Source organism: Bos indicus x Bos taurus, chromosome 3 (genome assembly GCF_003369695.1).
Source record: "Bos indicus x Bos taurus breed Angus x Brahman F1 hybrid chromosome 3, Bos_hybrid_MaternalHap_v2.0, whole genome shotgun sequence".
In the NCBI taxonomy this organism is placed as follows: domain Eukaryota; kingdom Metazoa; phylum Chordata; class Mammalia; order Artiodactyla; family Bovidae; genus Bos; species Bos indicus x Bos taurus.
This window is the reverse complement of record NC_040078.1, coordinates 34,787,356-34,805,164: the sequence shown is the minus strand read 5'-3', so window position 1 is coordinate 34,805,164 and position 17,809 is coordinate 34,787,356. Positions and strand designations below refer to the sequence as shown.

Genomic DNA, 17,809 nt, shown 5'->3' with positions numbered 1-17,809 from the left:
TCAGTTCATAATCTAAAATCTCTTAGCTCCTTGCAGTCCTGAAATCAAAAACATTTCAAAGGATGACTTTTCCATGATTAATGTGCGCTGGCAATCCACTAATGATGAGGCCACTTACACGGTGACTGCCCAGGGAGAGAATGGGCTGCACCAGTGCAGCAGCACCGGAGAGTCCTGCATCCTGGGGGGCTTGCCCTGTGGCTCAGTGTTCTCTGTCACTGCTGTGGCTGAAACACCCGCAGGACGGAGCCTGCCCAGCTACAGTGTACCTCTAGAGACAGGTATGTAACTACATACAATGGAATGCGATGGAATATTAGTCAGCCAGAAAAAGGAATGAAATTGGGTCATTTGAAGAGGCATGCATGGACCTAGAGGGTTCATAGAGAGTGAAGTCAGAAAGAAAAAAGTAAATATTGTATAATATCATTTACATGAGGAATCTAGAAAAATAGTATAATGATCTTATTTGCAAAGCCCAAACAGAGACACAGACATAGAGAAAAAATGTATAGATATCAAGGGGGAAAGGGGAAATGAGTGAGAGGAATTGGGAGATTGGGACTGACATATATACTACTGATACTAAGTGTAAAATAGACAACTAATGAGAACCTCCTGTGTAGGTCAGGGAACTCTACTTAATGCACTATGGGAACCTGAATGGGAAGGAAGTCCAAAATGGAGGGGATATGTGTATATGTATGACTGATCCACTTTGCAGAAGAGTAGAAACTAACATAACATTGTAAAACAACTATACTCCAATAAAAAATAATTTAAAAAAAGAAAGAAATGGTATGTAGCAACTGCAACTTGAACCTTAGTTCCAGTGGGGTCGTTAGGAATTGTTTTAGGATATGAACTTTATCACTTGATTTACCCTAAGTGTGGTAGAAATACATTAATCTCAGAGAAGCCTTTCAAAGAGCCCCAGTCTTAGGAAACTTTCAACACAGGTTCCATATAAATATCATCTGAAGGCTCTAATATATTCATACACCAACATCAAAGGAGGAATCCACTGACTCTGCAAAAACATTTCTTTGACTTCATATTCCCCCATGACACAATCTACCAAAGCATCTAACAAGTGACCAAATGAGCTGGCTTGTCATTTATTTCTTTGGTTCAACCTTTCAAATCTTTCTCTTAAAAAGGTTTTCTGAGTTTCAGTTTCCTAATTGGTAGAAGAGGATAATGGCTTCAATGGGTGGTTGTGAATATTACATTTTTTATGCTGCAAAGCACTTAGCATAGTGCCTGCTTGCATGGTAGGAGCTGGATAAAAGAAAGCTGTTATTACTTGATAACATTTGAGTGAATGAAACATAGCAAATTACTTAAAGCCTTTGGGTCTTATTTTCTCTTATATATAACGATAGATGGCACTTTGGAGCAGATAAGTTGAAACATAAAAAGCCAATAGGGACAATGCCAAATATGCAGGAAGGTTTCAGATATCCTATATGCTGTATAATGGATCTTTGAAGAGTTGAGAATTGATTGTGGTACTCTTAGGTGGCTAAGAATATTTTAAGCTTTTATATAAACCATGTTATAAGGTTTTATATCAACTATGATGTGTTTTATATCACAATGCAAAAAGGCAAAATGGTTGTCTGAGGAGGCCTTACAAATAGCTGAGAAAAGAGAAGTGAAAGGCAAAGGAGAAAAGGAAATATATACCCATTTGAATGCAGAGTTCCAAAGAATAGCAAGGAGAGAGAAGAAAGACTTCCTCAGTGATCAATGCAAGGAAACAGAGGAAAACAATAGAATGGGAAAGACTAGAAATCTCTTCAAGAAAATTAGAGATACCAAGGGAACATTTCATGCAAAGATGGGCACAATAAAGGACAGAAATGGTATGAACCTAACAGAAGCAGAAGATACTAAGAAGAGGTGGCAAGAATACACAGAAGAACTGTACAAAAAAGATCTTCAAGACCCAGATAACCGCAATCATGTGATCTTTCACCTAGAGCCAGACTTCCTGCAATGTGAAGTCAATTGAGCCTTAGGAAGCATCACTATGAACAAAGCTAGTGGAAGTGATGGAATTACAGATGCTCATGATGATGCTGTGAAAGTGCTGCACTCAATATGCCAGCAAATTTGGAAATCTCAGCAGTGACTGAGATTCCACGGGACTGGAAAAGGTTAGTTTTCATTCCAATCCCAAAGAAAGGAAATGCCAAAGAATGTTCAAACTACCACACAATCGCACTCATCTCACATGCTAGCAAAATAATGCTCAAAATTCTCCAAGCCAGGCTTTAACAGTACGTGAACTGAGAATTTCCAGATGTTCAAGCTGGATTTAGAAAAGACAGAGGAACCAGAGATCAAATTGCCAACATCTGTTGGATCATCAAAAAAGCAAGAGTTCCAGAAAAACATCTACTTCTGCTTTATTGACTATGCCAAAGCCTTTGAATATGTGAATCACAACAAACTGTGGAAAATTCTTCAAGAGATAGGAAATACCAGACTACCTGACCTGCCTCCTGAGAAATCTGTATGCAGGTCAAGAAGCAACAGTTAGAAATGGACATGGAACAATAGACTGGGTTACAAATCGGAAAAGGAGTATGTCAAGGCTGTATATTGCCACTCTGCTTTTTTAGCTTATATGCAGAGTACATCACACAAAATGCCGGGCTGGATGAAGCACAGTCTGGAATCAAGATTGCCGGGAGAAATATCAATTACCTCATATACGCAGATGACACCACCCTTATGGCAGAAAGCGAAGGACTAAAGAGCCTCTTGATGGAAGTGAAAGAGGAGAGTGAAAAAGTTGGCTTAAAACTCAATATTCATAAAACTAAGACCATGGCATCCGGTCCCTTCACTTCATGGCAAACAGATGGGATGGAAACAGTGACAGACTTTATTTTGGGGGGCTCCAAAATCACTGCAGATGGTGACTGCAGGCATGAAATTAGAAGACTCTTGTTCCTTGGAAGAAGAGCTATGACCAAACTAGACAGCATATTAAAAAGCAGAAACATTACTTTGCCAACAAAGGTCTGTCTAGTCAAAGCTATGATTTTTCCAGTAGTCATGTATGGATGTGAGAGTTGGCTTATTAAGAAAGCTGAGTGCAGAAGAATTGATGCTTTTGAACTGTGGTATTGGAGAGACTCTTGAGAGTCCCTTGGACTGCCAGGAAATCAAACCAGTCAATCCTAAAGGAAATCAGTCCTGAATATTCATTGGAAGGACTGATGCTGAAGCTGAAACTGCAATACTTTGGCCACCTGTCGCAAAGAACTGACTCATTGAAAAAGACCCTAATGCTGGGAAAGATTGAGGGCAGGAGGAGAAGGGGACAACAGAAGATGAAATGGTCAGATAGCATCACCAACTCGATGGACATGAGTTTGAGCAAGGTCCAGGAGTTGGTGATGAACAGGGAGGCCTGGTGTACTGAAGTCCTTGGGGTTGCAAAGACTTGGATGCGACTGAGCGACTGAACTGACTGATCAACTATGTACTATGAAATGCATGAGAAAGGCAAAACACATTTTATTGCAAATGTGATAATACGTATTAGGAGAAGAGGTAAATGCAACCATTGCATTGAAATTTGCAACTGGAATCATTAAAGCTGAAGAACAACAAAGGATTTCTTTCTTATACTGAAAAAAGTTGGGGAGAACCTCACATTAATTACCCACAGCCAGTTAGTGAACTTCATTCTCGGGGAAAGTACTTGCTATATACAGTGATGTTAAATAATGTATCAGAGAGAATGAGATTTTGCTTAACAAAAGTTAAGTTTTTTTAAAGTTTTTAAAAATTTTTTATTGCAGTATAGTTGATGTTCAATGTCATATAAGTCACAATATAGTGATTCACAATTTTTAAAAGTATGTTCCATTTATAGTTATTAAGGATATTTTGACTAACAGTTAAAGGTCTGAGAAATCTAGGATACTGACTGAAAGACAGACAGAATACCATACTTGGTTGTTTTTCACAAATAACCCTTAGTGGAAATAAATTCCCAATTTTTTCTTTTTCCCCATTTGAGCGCCGTGCTGCTCAGCCAGTCTGACGGTAACTCAGGTCACTCAGTCAGTAATCAACGTGAGCTGGACTGTTGGGACTGGGGCCCTAACCTATGTGACGGTTCTGCAGTCACACACGGGACAGTCAAAGTGTCACACCCATCAAAACTACTGCCTCCTGGGATGCATCACATGCGGCATCAATTACACAGTGGCAGTAAAAGCAGTTAGTGCCACTGGGTTGACTGCGGACTGCGCCTACCAAAGTTACTCCTCTAGTAAGTGAAATCTAGACTCTAGTTCTAGAGTATCAAGGACCTTGACTATTATAGATCCAGACATAAGCCCTTCCATCTCGTTTAAAAGCATGCTGCATCTCCACCACGCTTGCATGATAAATTCAGATTACTTTCTAAAATGTTTGCAATTTTCCTCTTGATTCAGAACCTCAAAGCTTCGGAGGCTTTTGTTGGTGCATGCTAAGTCACTTCAGTTGTGCCTGACCCTTTGCGACCCCCTGGACTATAGCCTGCCAGGTTTCTCTGTCCATGGGACTGTAGCCCTGTATCCCACCAGGCTCCTCTTTCCATGGGATTATCCAGGCAATAATCCTGGAGTGGGTTGCCATTTCCTCCAGGGATCTTCCCAACCCAGGGATCAAATCCGTGTCTCTTGTCTCATGCATTGATGGATAGGTTCTTTACCACTAGCACCACCTGGGAAACCCTTTTGGTAGTTGGTGAATGAACTCCCTGATAACAAGGTTCAAGTGGACTTTCTCTGAAAGAAGGCTTGGTTTTTATATGATCTAGCTATGTGCAGCACAGAGTAACTCAGTCTGGCAGAGTTTTCAGAAAGCATTTAGATCACATATTCTATTTGGCTTGAATTTTTTGTTTCTCAATAGTATTGCGCTACTACCTCTCTCTTCTAAACCACTCCAGCTTCTCCTATGGTATCTTATTTTAACAGGCTTCAAGAGCAAGTATTGCATTTTGTTCTTCACAAAGACCAATTAGGGAATGGCGGGAGAAGTAAGGAGTGGTACAGGGTTAACAAATAAGATTTCACTGGTATGATTCTAGTCCACTACAGTGGCTGTTTAGAGCGCTGTTTCAGGAAAAAAAAAAAAAAAAAACTCTCAAGATTAATGGGATGCCTCTCAGGCTTAATGGGAGCGTGAGTACCGCAACCAGTTAGCTGCATGTGTTCTGAGGCATGAGGTGGGAGAGTTGAGATGTAATTTTCATAGCACTTCCCTGGATGTCCAGTGGTTAAGACTTTATGCTTCCACTACAAGGGGCTCAGGTTTGATCCTTGGTTGGGGAACTAAGATCCCATAAGTCTTTCAACAAAAAAAAAAGAAATAAATTAATTAAAAAATGAAATTTTGGCATCCCAAAGGTAGTAGAGTGAGTCTTCAACTTAGGAGTCTAAAGATATGGCTTCTTAAACTGTCCTGCCTTATCTTATTCCCTGATTCTATTTCCTCCTTGGTAAGAGAAATAGGAATGATTATGGTGTGAAAGCATTTAAAACCTGCTGCATGCTATGTACTAAGTTGCTTGTGTGCATTTATTAGTCACTCAGTCATGTCCATGGAGAAGGCAATGGTACCCCACTCCAGTATTCTTGCCTGGAAAATCCCAAGGACGGGGGAGCCTGGTGGGCTGCCGTCTATGGGGTCGCACAGAATCAGACACGACTAAAGTGACTCAGCAGCAGCAGCAGCAGTCATGACCGATTGTTTGTGACCCCAAGGACTGTAGCCTGCCAGGCTTATCTGTCCATGGGATTCTCCAGGGAAGAATACTGGAGTGGTCACTTCAGTTGTATCCAATTCTTTGCAACCCCATGGACTGTAGCCTGCCAGGCTCCTCTGTCCATGGAATTCACCAGGCAAGAATACTGGAGGGGTAACCATTCCCTTTTCCAGGGGATTATCCCAACCCAGGGATTGAATCCAGATCTTCTGCATTGCAGGCAGATTGTTTACTATCTGAGCCACCAGGGAAGCCCAGAACACATATGTAATCTGCTTTATAATTTCTTTCATTAGAGTTGCTGCCTAAGTTCTCACCTTGATATCTAGTTCTGGAAATACGGTCCACTGCTTACCCTCACACCTAAAAAAACCTTTTTTTTTTTTTTTAAAGAATGAATCAAAGGAACCTAATTATCTGTAATACTTATTATACAATAACATCTTTATTTTGTTTACTGAGGAATCCACCATTTGACACCCAATGTGTGGCCTGCTCAAGGTATTCAGTAAAGGAAAAAGGGAAAGTACCCAGTCAGCACAGATGAAGTGTGGACTAGCGACAAGAATCATGTTACTCAGCTCAGCAAAATTTAGGTCTTTTCAACTAAAGCTGAATGCAGTTAATTATATCTAAATTGAATCCCACTAAAATCATTATGGGCTTTCCCAGTGGCTCAGTGATAAAGAATCTGCCTGCAATGCAAGAGAGTTGCAGGTGACACAAATCAATCCCCAGGTTGGGAAGATCCCCTGGAGCAGGAAATGGCAACCCACTCCAGTATTCTTGCTTGGAAAATCCCATGGAGAGATGAGCCTGGTGCGCTACAGTCCATGGGGTTGCAAAGAGTCAAACATGACTTAGTGACTAAACAACAACAAAAATCATATTATGGGTACTATGGGTAGGATGTTATGAAGGATCTTGACAAGGATTCTGTGTATTTGACTCATACAGTTTGAGTCATATACCCTTCATATCTGCCAAGTACTTGGACTCACCATTGCTCTCTATTGAAAACTCATGCCCCACCTCACCCTCACACATGGATCTCTAATCATGTGGCCCAGTACAGAAGGAACTTGATACCCCCTCAAATCTTGCTCTAATCGGTTGTCATTTAGAGCAGGACACTTACGCTGTTTCCCATAGTAGCAGAGGCTAGGTTTGTGGTGGTGGTGGAATAGTGATGTGTTTGTTTTATCCTTCAGGTGCCTGCTGCCCTTTAGGGGTGAAATTATACAGGCTGGGCCCTAATGGCATCCGGATCCACTGGCAGGCCTCCAGGGGCTCTGCCAATTACAGCACCGACCTCTATGGTTCCAAAGGCATTTTCACATGTGCCCCAAGCGCTGGCCTCAGTTTCTGTGATGTTACCGAGATACCCTGCGGGGATGTGTATACTGTGATGGTGTCACCAGTTGCTGAGACAGGACTGAAGCTTACTTTCTGTCCAAAAAAAATATATTCAGGTAGAGAAAGTTATGACCCTTTATTTAAAACTAACCCTTGACTCAATCTGTGAATGAAGGCTAAGAGCAATCACACTTCGCTATGTAGGAAGATCAAAAAGGGCATGACATTTCTACATCCTATAGGCAGATTCTGGCAACAGGGGACCCCAAGCTCCTTTGGAATTGTGATGCTTTGTTATAATTTGATTTGGAGGTACTCCTTTCATCCCTCTCCCTCTCTTCAGAAAAAGGAACAGATGCTTGCTTAAACAGTAAAATGGATTTAAAACAATTTTCTGCTTTGAGATTTGAAGATAGGTTTTATTCATGGTTAGAGGTAATGACAGACAACATGGAATATTTGAAATTAAGAGACTTGAACCTTTATTTGCACAGATTCAGACTCATGATTGAGGGAGAGTTGGAGGATCAGAGAAAAACAAATTTATAAATCATAAGCTAGGTTTGGAAGTACGAGTGGGCAGACAGTCTGTGATCACAAAACATGACTGTCAGCAACTGCCATTTCAACAGAGCTGATGGAAAAAGACGAGCAATTCTCCTGCTCTGTATTCCAGCACCTTCTGCTACCTTGCCCAGGGCATTGTCATATTTTTTTCATATATTTATAAAATAAAGAGATGATGAGGTCCTATAACTTTGCAGGGGAATGCAGGAAGAGTAATAAATGTTGGCTTAGAAAGCTTTACTAGTAACCAGAATCTAAAATTTCCAGTTATGTGTAGGTGACAAGAAGGTTCAAGACGGCTCCTGGTGATGGAACAAGGCCAGTTCCTCTTCGGGGGTGTTCTCACTATCCTTGGCTGTCATGCTCTGATTCCTTGCTTTCTCATTATCTTGTCCAGAGGACAAGCTGGCCCAAAGCATGGCCCTATGAGAAGGGACAGGAGTAGGTTGTTGGGTTGAAGATGAGCTCTGAGGAAGCAGAGCCTACAGGTCAATAATGATACTTCATTGTATTTGCATAATGCTTCAAAATTTACCAAGTGTTTTCACGTTCAATATTTCACTGAATGCTCAAATAACTCTATAAGGCAGGTTCAACAGGTTTTATTTTCTCCAATTTATAAATGAGAAAACTGAGATTCAAAGGCTCCCAAATCTCTATCTATAACCCTTCTCTTCTTCTGATCTCTAAATCCATATTCAAACATGTTATCTCTACTTAGAGATACACCTCAGGCATTTCAATTCCTCAAGACCAAAAGGAACTTCTGATCCCATGCAGTTTCTGATCTCCCATCATCCTTGTTTCAGGTATTCAAGCCTGAAAACCCTGGCGTCAGCTTCCCCTCTCCCTCACCTTCCATATCTAAATAGTCTCCAAGCTCTGTTCTTTTCACTCCATGATGGTCTCTAAATCCAACTTCTTCTCTTCATTCCTACAGCTACTTCAGTACTTCAGGGTCTCACTACCTCTCCCCTATACTATTACACCAGTCCTATCCTCCTGCCCTCTTACCAGTCTTCATGCTATCACTAGAGTTATTATTCCAGGACACGGACCCAACTGTCTTTCTTTCACGCTACAAAATTCTCAGAAGTTTTCCATTGCTCCATAGGATAAAATACAGTCCTCTGAGCATGGCATTTAACATCCCTTACAATCTGTCCCTCTTCTATCTTTCTACACCTGTACTAACAGAAGTTTAATGTAAGTCTGAAAATTTAAAATTTTCTAGTAGCCACATTAAAAACATAAAAAGAAATAGGCAAAATTAATTTGCATATATTTTCATTAATCCAATATATCCACAATATTCTAATTTTCAACATGGAATCAATGTAAAAAATTTGTATTTTTTCCATAGTAAGTCTTCAAAATCTTGTGTGTGTTTGTTTAAGACAGCACATATCAGTTTAGACCAGCCACATTTGGAGTGCTCATAGCTACATATGGTGAGTGGCTACTCTATTGGACAGTACAGTTCTCGGCTCATTCCCCAACATCCTTACTGAGAAGACTCTATTCTCTAGTCCTATGGAGTCATTCACACTCCTCTGCCCTTACCACACATGCATACTATGCCACAACATGCTTCTGGGCTAATGCAGCACTCCTCGCTTTGCCTGGAATTCTGCCCCTCCCCCAACCAAGGGAACTCCACCAGCCCAAACTCCCCCTCCTCTGTGAAGTCTTCTCCAGTTCTCATAGGCTGAGTTCATCTCTCTCTTTCCTTTATAACTCCACAGCACACATTATTGGCACCACACCATATTTCTGTGAGTTGAATGTCTGTAATTTCTGCTAAATGGCAATCTCTTAGACTCTCAGTACTTTGCATATAACTGTTGCCCTATATATTTTAAGTTAAAAAAAAAAAAAGAATGAATAAGAGTTTATGTGTTTCTCTATGATAATACAGCCAGTAAGTGAGTGAGTGAAGTCTTTGCTTCTTCTCCTAATTCATACTCACAATTTAACTTTTAGAGAGACACTCTCTCTGATGGTTTGTTAGTTGGAACTCTGATATCCTTTGGTGGGGTGCCATCTCAAGCCTATAGTCTTTGCCCTTTAGTAAGGGTTGGGTGTCCAGACTCAGGTTAGGGAATCTATCTTTGCTCTGGCTCCTTGATAAAAACCATGCATTTGGGGGAAGATTGTTGCTTTAGTTTTTTGTTTTTCTTTCCCCAATATTAGTGATGCCTTAATCTTATAATTAGGATGATATTGTAAATGATAACAATGATTAATATTTTTTGAGTGTAGTGTGCTAGCCACTATTCTAAGGGCTTTAGCTGGTGCTAAATGTGCATTAGCTTGACTGATACTTATAACAACCCTATGAGGTTGGCATTCTTATTCTTGCCACCTAACAAAGTGAAGCACAGAAAAGTGAAATGACTTATCCAAGTTAACAGTGTTAGCAGGTGTCTCCTTCTCTTATTACACAAGTTGGTTCTTATTCATTCTTCACTCACTTCCTATTATTCTTTCTTAAATTGTATCTCAAATACGTCAATGAATCTGTTTTAAACGCTTGTGTTTTTATTTATTACAGTAACCTGCTCTGGAAGTACACTTGGAATGGGTAAGTCATTTTTCTCATGGATAAACTAGAAAGAAATTTTTTGTTAAATTTTCAGTTCAGTTCAGTTCAGTTTGGTCGCTCAGTCATGTCTGACCTTTTGCAACCCCATGGACTGCAGCACGCTAGGCTTCCCTCTTCATCAACAACTCCCACAGCTTACCCAAACTCATGTCCATTGAGTCATTGATGCCATCCAACCATCTCATCCTCTGTCGTCCCTTTCTCCTCCAGCCTTCAATCATTCCCAGCATCAGGGTCTTTTCAAATGAGTCACTTCTTCACATCAGGTGGCCAAAGTATTGCAGTTTCAGCTTCAGCATCAGTCCTTCCAGTGAATATTCAGGACTGATTTCCCTTAGGAATGACTGGTTGGATTCCCTTGCTGTCCAAGGGACTCTCAAGAGTCTTCTCCAACACCACAGTACAAAAGCATCAATTCTTCGGCTCTCAGCTTTCTTTATAGTCCAACTCTCACATCCATATATGACTACTGGAAAAACCATAGCTTTGACTAGATGAACCTTTGTCAGCAAAGTAACGTCTCTGCATTTTAATATGCAGTGTAGGTTGGCCATAGCTTTTTTTCCAAGGAGCAAGTGTCTTAATTTCATGGCTGCAGTCACCGTCTGCAGTGATTTTGGAGCCCAAGAAAATAAAGTCTCAAACTGCTTCCATTGTTTCCCCATCTATTTGCCATGAAGTGATGGGACCAGATGCCATGATCTTAAGTTTTCTGAATGTTGAGTTTTAAGCCAACTTCTTCACTCTCCTTTTTGTGTCCATCAAGAGGCTCTTTAGTTCTTCTTCACTTTCTGCCATAAGTGTGGTGTCATCTGTGTCTCTGAGGTTACTGATATCTCTCCCAGCAATCTTGATTCAAGACTGTGCTTCATCCAGTCCAGCAGTTCTCATGATGTACTCTGCATATAAGTTAAATAAGCAGGCTGACAATATACAGCCTTGACGTACTCCTTTCCTGATTTGGAACCAGTCTGCTGTTCCATGTCCATTTCTAACTGTTGCTTCTTGACCTGCATACAGATTTCTCAGGAGGCAGGTCAAGTGGTCTGGTATTCCCATCTCTTTCAGAATTTTCCACAGTTTGTTGTGATCCACACAGTCAAAGGCTTTGGCATAGTCAATAAAGCAGAAATAGATGTTTTTCTGGAACTCTCTTGCTTTTTTGATGATCCCATAGATGTTGGTAATTTGATCTCTGGTTCCTCTGCCTTTTCTAAATCCAGCTTGAACATCTGGAAGTTCACCGTCCAAGTACTGTTGAAGCCTGGCTTGGAGAATTTTGAGCATTACTTTACTAGCGTGTGAGATGAGTGCAATTGTGTAGTAGTTTGAGCATTCTTTGGCATTTCCTTTATTTGGGATTGGAATGAAAACTGACCTTTTTCAGTCCTGTGGCCACTGCTGAGATTTCCAAATTTGCTGGCATATTGAGTGCAGCACTTTCACACCATCATCTTTTAGGATTTGAAATAGGTCAATTGGAACTCCATCACCTCCACTAGCTTTGTTCGTAGTGATGCTTCCTAAGGCCCACCTGACTTTGCATTCCAGGATGTCTGGCTTTAGGTGAGTGATCACACCATCGTGATTATCTGGGTCATGAAGATCTTTTTTGTATAGTTCTATGTATTCTTGTCACCTCTTCTTAATATCTTCTGCTTCTGTTAGGTCCATACCATTTCTGTCCTTTATTGAGCCCATCTTTGCATGAAATGTTCACTTGGTATCTCTAATTTTCTTGAAGAGATCTTTAGTCTTTCCCATTCTATTGTTTTCCTCTATTTCCTTGCATTGATCACTGAGGAAGTCTTTCTTATCTCTCCCTGCTATTCTTTGGAACTCTGCATTTAAATGGGTATATATTTCCTTTTCTCCTTTGCCTTTCACTTCTCTTCCTTTCTCAGCTATTTGTAAGGCCTCCTCAGACAACCATTTTGCCTTTTTGCATTTCTTTTTCTTGGAGATCTCTTGATCGCTGCCTCCTGTACAATGTCATGAACCTCTGTCCATAGTTCTTCAGGCATTCTGTCTATCAGATCTAATCTCTTGAATCTATTTGCCACTTCCACTGTATATTCATAAGGGATTATTTAGGTAATCAATGGTCTAGTGGTTTTCCCTACTTTCTTCAATTTAAGTCTGAGTTTGTCAATCAGATGTTCATGATCTGAGCCACAGTCAGCTCCCAGTCTTGTTTTTACTGACTGTATAGTGCTTCTCCATCTTTGGTTGCAAAGAATATAATCAATCCAGATACTGACCATCTGGAGATGTCCATGTGTAGAGTCTTCTTTTGTGCTATTGGAAGAAGGTATTTGTTATGACCAGTGCATTCTCTTGGTAAAACTCTATTAGCCTTTGCTCTGCTTCATTCTGTACTCCAAGGCCAAACTTGCCGGTTACTCCAGGTATTTCTTGACTTCCTACTTTTGTATTCCAGTCCCCTATAATGAAAAGGACATCTATTTTAGGCTTCAGTTCTAGAAGGCCTTATAGGACTTCATAAAACCATTCAGCTTCTTCAGCATTAGTGGTTGGGGCATAGACTTGGATTACTGTGGCATTGAATGGTTTGCCTCAGAAACAAAAAGCAATCCTTCTGTTGTTTTTGAGATTGCATCCAAATACTGCATTTCAGACTCTCTTGTTGACTATGATGGCTACTCCATTTCTTCTAAGGGATTCTTGCCCATAGTAGTAGATATAATGGTCTTCTGGATTAAATTCACCCATTTCAGTCCATTTTAATTCACTGATTCCTAAAATGTCGGTGTTCAGTCTTGCCATCTCCTGTTTGATCACTTCCAATTTACCTTGATTCATGGACCTAACATTCCAGGTTCCTATGCAATATTGCTCTTTACAGTATCGGGCTTTACTTCCATCACCAGTCTCATCCACAACTGGGTGCTGATTTTGCTTTGGCTCCACCTCTTCATTCTTCATTGTTGTTCTTTAGGGTGACTTAATGAAGTCCGAATCAAAGCTGACTCTTCAATTATAGAGGCAAATGCTTTCTTTCTGTGGTTTAAAGGGTCCCTGCTCTCCTCTTGCATAACTTTTTCTCCCCTCTTACATTGCCTCCCCTCAGATTCCACCAGTGGAGAGGAACTCCACTGGATTCTGAAATTATTTCAGTCTTCCAGGAAAATAAAAACATGCTTCAGAGAAGCAACTGATTCATGCCTCACTTGAGAGAGTGGTTCCTAGCCCTGCTGTACATTGTGTCACCCAGAGAGCTTAAAACTAATCGATTTGTTGTTGATTTTCAGTCAGTAAGTCATGTCCGACTCTTTGCGACCCCATGGACTGTAGCCCACCAGGCTCTTCTGTCCATGGGATTTCCCAGGCAAGATTACTGGAGTGGGTAGTCATTGCCTTCTCAGGATCTTCCTGGAGATCTTCTCGACCCAGGGATCAAACCTAGATCTCCTACATTGCAGGAAGATTCTTTACCATCTGAGCCACCGGGGAAAAGCTTCTTAGGTGATTGTAAGGTGTAGCCACGGCTGAGAACTGCTGCTTTAGAGCAGAGCTTCTCAAAGCTTATTGTGCATAGAAATCACCTGGGGCCTTATTAAAGCAGATTCTGATTTGGTAGGTGTAGGAAAGATCTAAGACTTTGCACTTCTAACAAGGTCCAGGTGAAGCTGGTGACACTGATGCTGCTGGTCTGACCACACTTCTGGCAGTCAGGTGTTAGAATCTGTTAACGGCCTGCAGAGTCCTAAGATGCCTGCTTCCAGTTTGCATGGGTGGACGTGGCCAGCAGAGGTAAACGGGTGCTGAAAGGGCACCTGGAGTAAAGGTAACCCTCACTGCCATTCAGATGTGCTCAGGACTGATCCCATCTAGGCTATTCTGGGGGCCCCATGGGGGCTATTCTTGGCTTGGGGCTGTAGAGATGATCACAGAGCTGTGTGTGCTGACCCCGTGAGTAGCATATGGTGCTTCAAGAGGAATCTTTGCCACCATCTTCTAGGAGGATTGCTTGATTTGAGGCCTTGGGAATACCCCTAGGGAATATTATAAAACCCAAAATACAGACCGGACATGTAAACACACACACCACACACACATAGTCAGACATGGCTGACTTCAGAGGATTTAAGAGAAAATGAAGCCTTCCTTTGAGCAAACCCCACTGGATAGCCTTCCAGCCTGGGCTAGCTCCCTTCCAACACTTCCTGCCACCGGTAGGACATATGCTTCTCTTTGCTGCCGGTTCTCTGTTTCCTCTCCCAGTCCATTTCTTCTCTGAGCACAGAAGACACATGTTTTCTAATTCTTGCCCCACCTGGTGTTGTTGTCTAGATAACTAAGTCATGTCCAACTCTTTGCGACCCCATGGACTGTAGGTAGCCCACCAGACTCCTCTGTCCATGGGATTTCCTGGACAAGAATATTGGAGTGGGTTGCCATTCCCTTCTCCAGGGGATCTTACCGACCCAGGGACTGAACCTGCATCTCTTGCATTGGCAGGAGGATTCTTTATTGCTGAGGCACCGGGGGAGCCCCACCAGCAGTTCTGAAATAAGAATAATCCCTATTAATTTTAAAGGGTTTCTATTTCCAGTGATTACAGGGAAACAGACCTGGCTTATTAAAAATAAATTATGAGGAAAGTTCTAAATTATAATTACTTGAAAAAAACTCCCAGAGTACTAATGCCCATAAGCTCTGGTCTTCAGGAAAATGTACATGGGCCTGAGTCTACATTCTTGGAACATCTTTCCAGTATTATGGTGGTTTTAATTCAATATTTCTCCTGAGCCCCAGAGGGGTAGTAGAATGGGGATCCTTGGGGATCCCTAGGAGGTGAAGAGTGGTGTATTATATATTGGTCTTCCCTAAGATTTTGTTAAAGAGATGATACTTTTTAAAAAATGCTTGAAAACCGTCTTTCTTAAGACCTTGCTATTTGAGATCACCAGAAACCTTGTTCAAAATGTATAATTTTAGGCCCCACACAGAGTTACTAAATCCCCAGGTGATTCATTCACATGCATATTAAAGTTTGCAGGTTACTTGTTGGGTAGTAGTGCTCAAACTTTGGTGTGTATCAAAATCTCTTAGAGAGCTAGCAAAGGCTGTAGGGACCCATGCCTGCTGAAGTGGGCCCCTGTGTTTCTGTCAGGTTCCTATGTGATTCTGACACTCTCCAAGTTTGAGAAGCACTGCTCTAGGTCACTGCTGTCCACTTCCTATGTCCCTCTGGGCTGGCCTTGATTATTACTTCTCCTTTCTTAGCGAGTTTCAGTCTTCAACCTGAAGAGATCTGACCTTTTCTTTAAGAGATTGTTGTAGAAATTCTGCAAGACTATCAAAAATGATTATTTGGGGGTCTCTACATCATATATAATTCACTGTATTAAGGGAGAAATTCTAAATTGCTGTCCAATTTCAGCATTTCTCCTCTCTATACACAGGACTAGTCAGAGTAGGTCCCTAGCTGGCATGGGGCCTCTAGATACGCTAAGGGAAACCTTGGGAATCTTGTTGGTCTAAGGCTTTTGGTCTTACTTAACTCTTGGGTTATCCTAAAGCTTTTCAACAGCATGAATGGATTTTTTAAGAGACAGATCTGGGTTCAAATCCTGCCACTGTCCCTTTCCCTTAGGTAAGGTGCTTCAATTCTAAGTACAGGTTTCCTCATCTGAAAACTGGAACAAACTTCTCATAAGATGTTATGAAGATTAAAGGAGATATAAATTGTTAGACCCAATGACAGGCTCAAAGTAGGCTCAGTAAATAAAAGTCTTGGGGGTGGAGAGGAAAGTCCTTTGTCTTGGGTCAGTAGTCTGAGCTCCAAGAGACTCTTGGGGAGGATTCATTTCACAAAGCAGGAGAGAGAACATCCTGGTTAGTTAGACCCTGATGGTCAGTTTCTTCTTGCCCTTTGAATGGTTCAGTTTATCTTACTTTTCTGCTTACTTGCTGGGAAGTGCTGCAAAAATAGCATTTCAAATCGAAACGCTAATCTGAACCTCAGTGACATCTGAGGGCTTTTTAACTTAAGAAAATGTCTGCATACTAATGCATTTTGTGGCTTCCTCCCTTCCTTGCCTTTTTAGTGATTTACAGAGGGAAGAGAAATGTGGAATGACACAGTAAACCACGGATAAAAACAGAGACTTGTCTAGTGAGTAATTTAAATTGAAATGTTATAATTCAAAGGCAAAGTGGTTTTTTTTTTTTTGCTTTAAAAATTTCTTCCCATATCTTTTGCAGAGGTTCTTTAATTGTTAGTGTGATTAGAGCTGGAAAAAGTCTATTAGAATACAAAATTCCTCTAGGCTAGGACAAGCTCCTTTGGCCTTTAGAAGAACTGCTCTGACTCCACTTCCTGAGTTCAAGGTCAGGTGTGTCCTCAATGGCAAGGAGTTCAAGATCTGCTGCAGAGAAGACTCAGGGAAGAAATTAATCCAGAAAGTCTTGTGGAAGGCTGCCAGAATGAGCCAGCACACGGGGAAAGTCCTGGAGATATGAAAGGTCTGCATAGCAGAAATTCTTGGAGATTTCTTACACCCAGACATAGTACATACTACAACACACCCACTTCATAAGTGTTTCAACGACCCAGCACTTGCCATGCAGCTTTCTAGCCATTCAAGAGTTGGAAGCATCCATTCCCAGAGAAGTCAAAATCAAGCCACCACACATTGACTGCACTCATCCAGAACAAAACTCGACAAGGACTTCGGCTGAGGTTGGATAGCAGCAGCTGCCAGGGCCACCTGTAGGAAATAACACCCTCATCTAAAGTTAGGAGAAAGCCGAGCCACTTGCAGGCTTTCCCAAGCGAGAGAAAGCATCATGTGTTGACGCCTCTGTGTGAGTGTCTGGGAAAGCAGAGTTGCTAGCCTGTTACTGGAATGACTGTAGTCATGCTTTTGAATGAGCAAAGACTTCAGATGGAGGGATACTCAGAGCCAGAGCCCCAAACTGTGGCAGACTGACATACATGCATCTTTGGAGGGAAGGACCATTGATCTTGTTGGCTCTATTGCTCACTCACACTGTAATTTTTTTTTTTTTCGAGAGAAAAGACAATGATAACTCTGTTGTACCTAAAAAAAAATTGTGCTTTGAGTGCCAGAAACCTTATTAAAAGATAGTGCAAGCTGGACTTGTGTAACACATGTAACTAAAGTGTTTGCTCCCCAGAAGCCTAGCTGTGGAACTAAGACTGTCTGTAGTTAGGAACAACCATGGAACTCTGCCCAGAGGGAATTGGAGCATGGAATTAGGCTTGAGGTACACTGGGAGGGAACAGCAAACTTCCTTTTCTGTGTCTGCTTTCCCTTTCTGTGTGAGACTGAGATACAAATGTGCCACTGATGAGATACTCAAGAGCATTTGCACTTGAAAAGAAGGCAAGTCAAAGAACTTAGATTCCAGAAAAATAGAAATCACTGAGTCAGACAGTACACACAGAAGAGGACCGAATTTAGTTCACTTTTGTTCCTAAGCACTACTGGGTGAACAGGAGTCGGACT

The 17,809-nt window shown here is 41.4% G+C and overlaps 1 protein-coding gene across 1 annotated transcript in view; it reads left to right on the top strand.

The window, feature by feature from the left end:
- The window catches only part of FNDC7 (fibronectin type III domain containing 7), a 32,917-nt gene extending 15,485 nt beyond the window's left edge, over window positions 1-17,432 (top strand). The window contains exons 8-13 of the mRNA XM_027536335.1: window positions 27-281; window positions 4,043-4,297; window positions 6,994-7,254; window positions 10,260-10,289; window positions 16,385-16,452; window positions 16,542-17,432. Coding sequence (XP_027392136.1) covers window positions 27-281; window positions 4,043-4,297; window positions 6,994-7,254; window positions 10,260-10,289; window positions 16,385-16,416 — 833 coding nt within the window. The 3' untranslated portion in view covers window positions 16,417-16,452; window positions 16,542-17,432. The remainder of the gene's footprint in view (window positions 1-26; window positions 282-4,042; window positions 4,298-6,993; window positions 7,255-10,259; window positions 10,290-16,384; window positions 16,453-16,541) is intronic.
- The last annotated feature ends 377 nt before the right edge of the window (window positions 17,433-17,809 follow it).